The sequence below is a fragment of the Cyprinus carpio genome, chromosome B11 (assembly GCF_018340385.1).
Source record: "Cyprinus carpio isolate SPL01 chromosome B11, ASM1834038v1, whole genome shotgun sequence".
Lineage (NCBI taxonomy): Eukaryota > Metazoa > Chordata > Actinopteri > Cypriniformes > Cyprinidae > Cyprinus > Cyprinus carpio.
Genome location: NC_056607.1, coordinates 9,144,140 through 9,153,017, shown reverse-complemented (window position 1 = coordinate 9,153,017; position 8,878 = coordinate 9,144,140). Strand labels below are relative to the sequence as shown.

At 36.2% G+C, this 8,878-nt stretch overlaps 1 protein-coding gene across 1 annotated transcript in view; it reads right to left on the bottom strand.

The window, feature by feature from the left end:
* The window catches only part of LOC109068416 (ethanolamine kinase 1-like), a 20,887-nt gene extending 12,341 nt beyond the window's left edge, over positions 1 to 8,546 (bottom strand). Inside the window, exons 1-3 of the mRNA XM_042733777.1 lie at positions 8,160 to 8,546; positions 3,598 to 3,857; positions 2,407 to 2,547 (exon numbers count right to left, since the gene is read on the bottom strand). Coding sequence (XP_042589711.1) covers positions 2,407 to 2,547; positions 3,598 to 3,857; positions 8,160 to 8,339 — 581 coding nt within the window. The 5' untranslated portion in view covers positions 8,340 to 8,546. The remainder of the gene's footprint in view (positions 1 to 2,406; positions 2,548 to 3,597; positions 3,858 to 8,159) is intronic.
* Between the last annotated feature and the right edge of the window lie 332 nt (positions 8,547 to 8,878).

Here is an 8,878-nt window from a genome sequence, read left to right as displayed (position 1 = left end):
AAGTAAATGCAACAAAATTAATTTTTTGTATAAATAATTGCACACATTTCCTAAACATGGCACAGGTGAATAATAAGTCCCTTCTCACAGGTGTTGTTCCTAAATACCAAAAACATGTAACCGTTAAACTCTTGCTTAAAAAAAACAAATCTTGACCCAACAATCCTCTCTAATTATAGGCTTACTAGATCTTTTATTTCTAAAATCTTAGAGAAAGTTGTTTTGGAACAACTGCAGAGTCTTCTGGAGCTAAATAGAGTTCCAATCCGCGTTTAGAAAATTTCACAGTACTGAGTTAACATTATTAAAAGTTTTTAATGATATTTTGTTGTCTGTTGACTCAGGGGACTCTGTTATACTCCTACTTTTAGATTTAAGTGGTGACTTTGATTCTGTGGAGCACAGAATTCATTGAAGGTTTTGCTATTAACTGGTTTAAGTCCTATATGAATGATAGAACTTTTTCTGTTTGTCTTGATGGGTTTTCTTCTTCTTTTTCTGTTTTGGATTATGGAGTCCCTCACGGCTCCATTCTGGCACCTGATTTTTTCTTGTTGTATATGCTTCCTTTGGCTACTATTCTTTCTAAACGAGGTGTCATTTCACTTTTATGCTGATGACACACATATTTATTTGCCCCTAAAGAAAGATGACAGAAAAAAAGCCTTAAGCTCATTATCAGCTTGTCTTAGTTTTCTTAATTTTTATTTATTTATTTTTTTGCATTTAACGATCGCAAAACTGAGTTTATTGTGTTTGGGCCCACAGGTGTTTCAGGTACTTTTAATGGCGACCTAGGAGATTTGGTCTCCTATGTAAAATACTCTGCTGGGTGTTACTTTTGATTCTGCCTTCAAATTTGATAAACAAATTGCTATAGATAAATAAAGTTTTTTTTTTTCAATTAAGATTATTGTCTTAGGCTGAGAGCTTCTTAACATCAAAGTCATAGAATTGCTTTCATTTTCATTTGTCAGAGAATTGATTTCAAAATTTCGCTTTTTGTTTTTAAACCTCTAAACGGATTATCTCCAAAATATCGTAGTTGAGTTATAATAAGTCAAAGGGTGATCAAGCTTTTTCTATTGTTGGTCCAAAATTGTAGAATTCTCTCCCTTTATCCCTAAGCATAATCTCCACAGTCAGAATTTAAATCTGAATTTTTATTTGGATACTTCAAAACGCCGGCTCCTGTTTCAGCAGCACCACACGTATGTGTTGTGGTACTCTCATGAACGTGCAGCAAAGACTGACACAGAAGAGAACAACTGTTGAATGAAGTAATTATTTTTGTTTTCTTTGTGCACAAAAAGTATTCTCGTAGCGTCATCAAATTAAGGTTGAACCACACCGATGTCACATGGACTATTATAACTATGTCCTTACTACTTTCTGGGCCTTGAACATGTCAGGTGTGTTGCCGTCTATGGAGGGTCAGAAAGCTCTCAGATTTCTTCAAAAATTTCTCAGTTTGGGTTCAGAAGGTCTTATGGGTTTGGAACGACATGAGGGAGTAATTAATGACAGAATTTTAATTTTGGGGTGAATTATCCCTTTAATAAGTTCATGTTTGCTCATGTTAGCTGAAGTCCATTAAATAACATTAACAAACACACTTTGGATTATAATAATTAATGTTTTATGATATGCTGAAATTAACCAAGACTTATATTAACTTAAGTTAAGATTGATAAAAGTGTTTTTCATTTTCAACTTAGTGTTAACAAATGGAATCCTATTGTATCAACTAAATGCTTCATCAGGCTTTTAACGGATGGATTAACAAAAGAGATATTAAGACAGTGATAAAGTCATCCAGTTAAACCACTGAGAAAGCCTGTATGAGTGACCACCCTCCCTTCATAATGGGCCTAAGGAGCTATTTCTAGAATCTTCTTTTGCCCTGCAGCGGCTCACTCAAAACCTAGCAGCAATGATCTGATTTGTTGCTTTTTTGCTTAAGTTTTTTGACTTGTATAAAGTAACAGCAAGCTATTGCGTGAAATCGTCCGATTAGACTTTGGGCAGTAGTATAATCTCCACCAGAGAATCTCTTATGAAACTAATGTTCTAATGACTGATGATGACGTAAATGACTTCACATGTGCATTATCTCTGACTCCCGATAAACGTCAGGATGCAAACAGCCGCCAGCTTTTAAGAGAGAGCATGTTTTGTAAGGAAGACAGTGGAGATCATTATGTGACATAACAGCTCTGCGCATGAGATTAGATGGACGGATGCAATCTGTATACCGCGTAACACCGGTCTGAGCAAAATCTAAATTTACAGAGGTTTCAAATGGCTTTAATAGGTCTCATCCAATCAGATTCTGAGTTGTGAACTATGTTTTATAATCTGAATTTTAGATCATTGAAGATTTAAGACCCACTCTCTGAGGGTTACCTGACATTAGATGCTTGGTCTGTGAACTCAGTGGCCACCAGCGAGAAGTACTTGCGCATTTTGATCCATAGGTTGGGTTTGGGGACGCAGCCATTGTGTGCGTGGATGGCGTGAATGCGAGCCATTTCACCTGCGATCAGTCTGTTAATAATAACAAAGGAAGAAGTTGGTCAAAATGGCAGTGTTTAATTTCAGGTTAAATACAATGGCTGGAAAAAGCTGTTTGTGTGGGAAAATGGATATTAGCCCAGGGTCACTGGTGTAGATTTTGATACGGTTCACTGTGTGCCTGGAAGGAGATTACGTGACCCTCATGACGGGAATGAACACTTCTGTCTGAGTGCACATGAACCTCACTCCAAATTTGCAGTTAGCTTAGAACACAAAAAAAACAACAAAACCATAAAAACACAAACCAAAAAATAAACATATAATGTCACCTCCTCTTTTTCATCAATAAAAAAAAACTACCACAGTTTAAACAAAAAAATTAAATATCAAAAATAACAAATATATACATAAAAAAAATTTATACAAATATTAAGAAGCAAAACTTATTTCAATATTGATAATAAGAAATGTTTCTGAGCAGCAAATCTATACATTAGAATGATTTCTGAAGGATCATGTAATACTGCAGACTGGAGAGTCATGATGCTGAAAATTCAACATCACATCAAAAAAATAAATTACAAAATAAAATAAAATAAAAAACAAAAAACTTATTTTGCAATACAATATCATAACATAACATCACCTCTACTTTTTATCAAATAATATGTGTGCATAACAGAGTTCTTTCAAAAACATTTGAGAAATATTAACAATCAGACTTTTGAATGGTAGTGTAAACTGATCATTTTTGATTAATTTAATTTTAGCTCATTGCAATGCATTCTGGGGTTCTCTAATCAAAGGATAATATCTTAAAATTTGAACAAATGAGGTATAGTTATGTAATAAGTACAATTATAAATATGTAAGTAGTATTAGGTTTTGGAGCAGAGCTAAGATCAGTTTTAATGACTTCCTTATTATAGTCACAAGGGCCAAAAAAGGCAATGTACATTAAGGTAAAATCAGAGTGAAGTAGTCCCAAGCCCAAGTCAAAAGACCAAATAAATGTGTTATTTTTAGAATGAACACCCATTTGGATCCTTCTATTTTGTGCCTTGTGCTGAACAGACCCACCTGAGTAACACAGGGTCCCTGACGTCTTGAGTATCCAGAGCACGTCCTTCCATGAACTCGTAGCAGATGCCATTCTGGAAGGTGCAGTAAAGTCGGGGAGCGCAACCGTTGGCGTGCAGAACCTGGAAGCTCTTCAGTTCATTGTCTCGGTCCACAATCAGCTCTGTCTTGTTGCCGTACACCCTTACTAGCACCACATCCTCGAGGCAGTCCTCCACATAACACCCCACCAGTTTGTTAGTTGTGCCATCGGTGAAAAGCTAAAGGTACAAAGCAAACACAAGTAAGGATTGCGATCACAGCTATTTTTAGTTGCAAGATTGAAACGACATTCAAAACCAGTTTTACTTCTGTAATTTGATGTATATCAAACAACAAGAACTGCATGTTGAAACTGTTTTGTTTACTTAAAGGGTTAGTTCAGCCACAAATGAAAATGTACTCACCCTCAGGCCATCCAAGATGTAGATGAGTTTGTTTGTTCATCAGAAAAAACTTGGAGAAATGTAGCATTACTTCACTTGCTCACCAATGGATCCTCTGCAGTGAATGGGTGCCGTCAGTCCAAACAGCTGATAAAAACATCGCAATAGTCCACAAGTAATCCACACCACTTCAGTCCATCAATTAAAGTCTCGTGAAGTGCAAAAGCTGCATGTTTGTAAGAAACTAATCCATCAAGATGTTTTTAATTTCAAACTGTAGCACCCAGCTAAAATACGAATCCTCTATCCATCCATATTATTGCTTTCTCGAATTAAAAATCTGAATCGTCAGAAAAATAAGAGAAAACAAGTTAAAACATTTTTTAATTTTGAAGAAATTTAACAAAATTGACAAAATTTATTAAGTGTTATTATGGACTCAGTCGTATATACACTTGTATTTTTTTGGTCAGAAGCAATGGTTTAAAGTTAAAATGCCTTGATGGATTTGTTTCTTAAAACAAGCAGCTTTTTACCTCACAAGACGTTAAATGATGGTCTGCAGTCGTGTGGATTAATTTGATGTTTTTATCAGCTGTTTGAACGATAAAGAAACAAACTCATCTACAACTTTGTTGGCCTGAGGGTGAGTACATTTTTATAATTTTTAAATGATTAAAATGTCAATCACAATGGAGCATATGATAAACTGGCAAGAGTTAAAATGCTTTGTACTTGTAACGTTATATCCCACAATTCACTGCAGCGGCCTTGCCACCCACCAATGCATTTCTGAGATTCCTGAAATGACTAATGTACAAACAGCACGAATGGTCAACATACAGTACAGAGGATGAATTCAACTCTGAGCAGGTGCCGTTTTGACTGTTCAACAGATTTGTCAACAGGTTGCACACTTCTATCTTGTAATGTGTCTCAATAGCAAATGGGTTTAAGATATATTGCTGACAGCAAATGTGATTAAATAACGTAACTATACGAACAATGCAGGATAGTTTGAGTTTTAAGAACTGACTGAATGGTCAGTGTTTACAGTTGAGCCTAAGTCAGGTGGTTTTCATCAACAACCACAATACAACGTCTAACTCGTTCTGCTGTGTCACATGACCAAGCGGCTCTCCTAAACGGCTGGAACGAAGATCTTGTTGTGATCTGATGAATGGTATCAGTATACCACGCGCCAACAGAGGTGCTTTATTTTAAGCATTTTGGCTTCATTAAAACAACTGTACCAATGCAGCTGTAAACAATACGTTTGGGCACAATGCATGTTTTTCATTGATGAAAACTATGCTGGCTATCTGTAAACAGTGCCGTGCCACCAGTGTGGAGGTCAAACGGGATTAGGTTCATTCATCCTGGCTTCAAAGCAGCGCAAACACGACTCATGTTGTCGTCCAACAGTATAGGGGTGAATCTCTAAAAAAAACATATTCGAGTCATAGGTCATCCCAAAATCTTCAGAATAAAATATCAAGAAGAAGTCTATTTTTAGGACCAGTACCAAGGATGGGCCAGTGGAAAAGTTTTTGTCTCTTGCAAATTTAGATAAATTGAATATCCCTGTTGTGTAATGTGCAGATTTGAATGTTACCAAGGTTACTTATCTAGCTGGCTGACTTGAATTCACAACAAGGACTTCTGAAAGGAATGGGCCGAACATTATAAATGAATAAGACGGTTTGCCATCATTTTCCTGAAAAAGTGTTGTGTGGATCTATAGCTAATGTGTACATAATTGCATACATCATTTTTTAGAAAAAAACATCAACCCCTAAAACAAGGGGTCTATTTTCCTTCTTGTTTATGAGTTCCATATTCTCAATATCACATGGTATAAGCCATAAATGCCTGATGTATCAAATATGACACTCAACACATATGCCCACCTTCTGAAATATGAACTGTGCTGTGATTGGTTAGCTGGGCCAGTGTGTGCTGTGATTGGCTCTACTTGGTGCCTGCTCGGGAAATGTCACGCCCCCTACCCCTACTATAGCCGCCTGCCAGCTTCAGTGTAAATATTGTGTCAAAATCAAATCAATTTGAGTGCTATTTAAACCCAGATGATTGTAACCACTCTTAAGTTCGTCTGTCTTCTCTAGTGCAACTCAACCAGGTCTCGTCCCATTCGCCGATCTTTGTGATATCACAAATCCCGGAAAATATGCATTGTAGTCCAAACGAGTCATTCGTTGTAGTTTTTGAAAACTGATTTCTGTTAAATAAAATATCTCCTTTTGATGTGGACTTTGAGCTTTGTAACTTTGTAGATATTTTTTATGCTCAAACAGCAACATTACAGACTAACTAAAGTTGAAAAAGAATACTGTAACAGGACCCCTTTAAGGAAAATGTAAATAATTATTTAATTGTGATGAGTATAAAATACAACCACCGTGGGTTTTTTTGTATTACATTGAGAATTTGGGAGAAAAATGTGCTTAACATCACAAAAAAGGCTTAATTTCTTTAAGCACAAGATATGAATTTTTATGTCTTTTCTTGCTTTTACGGTGAAATAGGTCTCGGACACGTCATCATGAGATTCATTAGTGACGTGGACCGGGACACGCTGTCTCTGCGTAAAAAGACAAACAAACATTAACACTGTTCACACCAAAAATGATAACTCTCAAACAGATACGACAGATAAGGCTGATAATCGGTGCAATAATGCAAGTTCAGAGTTGTGTTAAGCGTGTAGCCTATGTGGCGTTGGGTTGAGACAGAAGGCCAGACAGTCAGTGTGACTCAGGTTTTTTAAACATCTGCATTAGGACAAACTACCTCATAGGGATGGGAGGCTTGCTTTGTTACTATCACTATTAAAATATCTGCTATTAATAACAGCGTGAAGATTGTGATCCTCCTAAATGAAAATAAACATTTTCCAATGAAGTCGTGAGACATTGATCTGCTTACGCAAATGGAACAGGCTGATCACTTTTGAATCAAATGTGGTTTTGGGTCAAGTCAATCTAATCAGATCAAGTAGTTTCAAACCAGAACGCCAGGTGGGAGCTGCTCTATCTGAGAGATATCCTCTTATTCAGAGGTGTCAAGAACGAAAGAAGCAAAATATGTAACTGTTGCACCAGCATAGTCCAGATTGACCATTATGTAAAACATACGTGTGTACAGACAGAACCTTCAACAACATTACCTGCAACAAAATGCACTGACACTACCTGTAAGCAAGAAGACCTTGGGGTTTATTTAAATCAGATTTATGTATTATATTTCATGCAAAAGCAGCACAAGTACATTTACATTATGGCAATACTCCTTACTAAGCAAACTCATTTCACTCTACTTAATGATTTACATGAACTATGTGGACACAAAAATGAAAGTACAGATGAACATAACCTTAACACACCATCATAACCTAAACTTTTTAAAGACCCTAACATTTTTTAATTAATTATAAAATTATATATTCATTATTAATCAAAAATAAAAATATTATTGTTTATTTATATATATATATATATATATATATATATATATATATATATATATATATAAAAAACACTTTTTGAAATATATATAAACTTTTTTAAATATTATTAACGTTTTAGCTAAGTGATGACAATTATATAAATAATTTATTTTTATTTTTTCTTAATCTAGATTGCAATTTTATGCTCTTCTTCTGCCAGCTGGCCAGTGACGTAATACAGGAGACCCGCCTCATGTCAAAAATGTAAAACCTCTCTCTCTTTCCTGGCTCATTTTAAACTACATCACCTTATGCATGACGCAAAATGATAATGCATTGCTTTATACCTGTTTTATTGCAGTCTACGTATGATTTAATGTGATTAAACTGGTTTTAATGACCACAGCAGCTGGCTAAATTAGCCAGGCTAGTTTCCAACGTCACTCATGGAGTCATTACCATAGACTGTTTAAAAACAATATGACGTGAAAACACACACACACACACACACACAAAAGAAAAACCTTTAACGTCATTTACGCTATATTAAGAGCTATATTCCAAAGTGAAATATATATATATTTAAAAAACGCTGAATAAATTCATACAGAAAGGCCTTAAAGACGCCGGGAGTAGATTAGCTGAAGCTAGTCAGACGGATTTAACGTTACCTTAGTCCGGATCAGGTTCGGGTCCCAGCGCGGTCTGAGCTCTTTGATCAGCTTCATCGCCCCCTCCGTCACATTGTGCTCGTCCACGAATATCGGAAATTTTCTGATCGCCGGTGACCCCACCGGCACATGGATCTCCGTCTCCATCATATGATTGATCTGTGTATTAACGCCCGACATTAAAGTTACTGAATCTATAAGTATTCACTATGTATATTACGTAATCTGGGGGTCTGGAGGTTTTTATTTGAATATGTAGTGAAGGTCCAGTCCGGTTTGGTATGTGCAGGGAACAGAGCGACTCATATGCCGGTACCGTCGGTTTCTGTCATCACGATAGGAACACACGGAGCTTCTTCCTCCTACAGACGCCGCCCACAAGAAATCATCCGATGACGGAGGCATAGCTCATGAATATTAATGAGGTAAAGGTGACGGGACTGGACGGGGCTTCATTAACTGTCTGCGGCGAAGGATTAGCTTATTAATATTTATTAGGTCAACTGACGTTGCCTTCGTAGTCATCCATTGTAAGGACTTAGCTCATGAATATTATGAGATAAGCCTTCGACATAGTAAGTAAATAACCTTGCTCTTTGTCTTTTGGAAATACAAATATTCTCATTATTTAGTTTTCTTTCCTCTTTTTTTATAGTGTCATGTTATGTGCCTGAATATTAGTAAGGAAGGAAGAATATAATATAACAATTCTGAAGTCA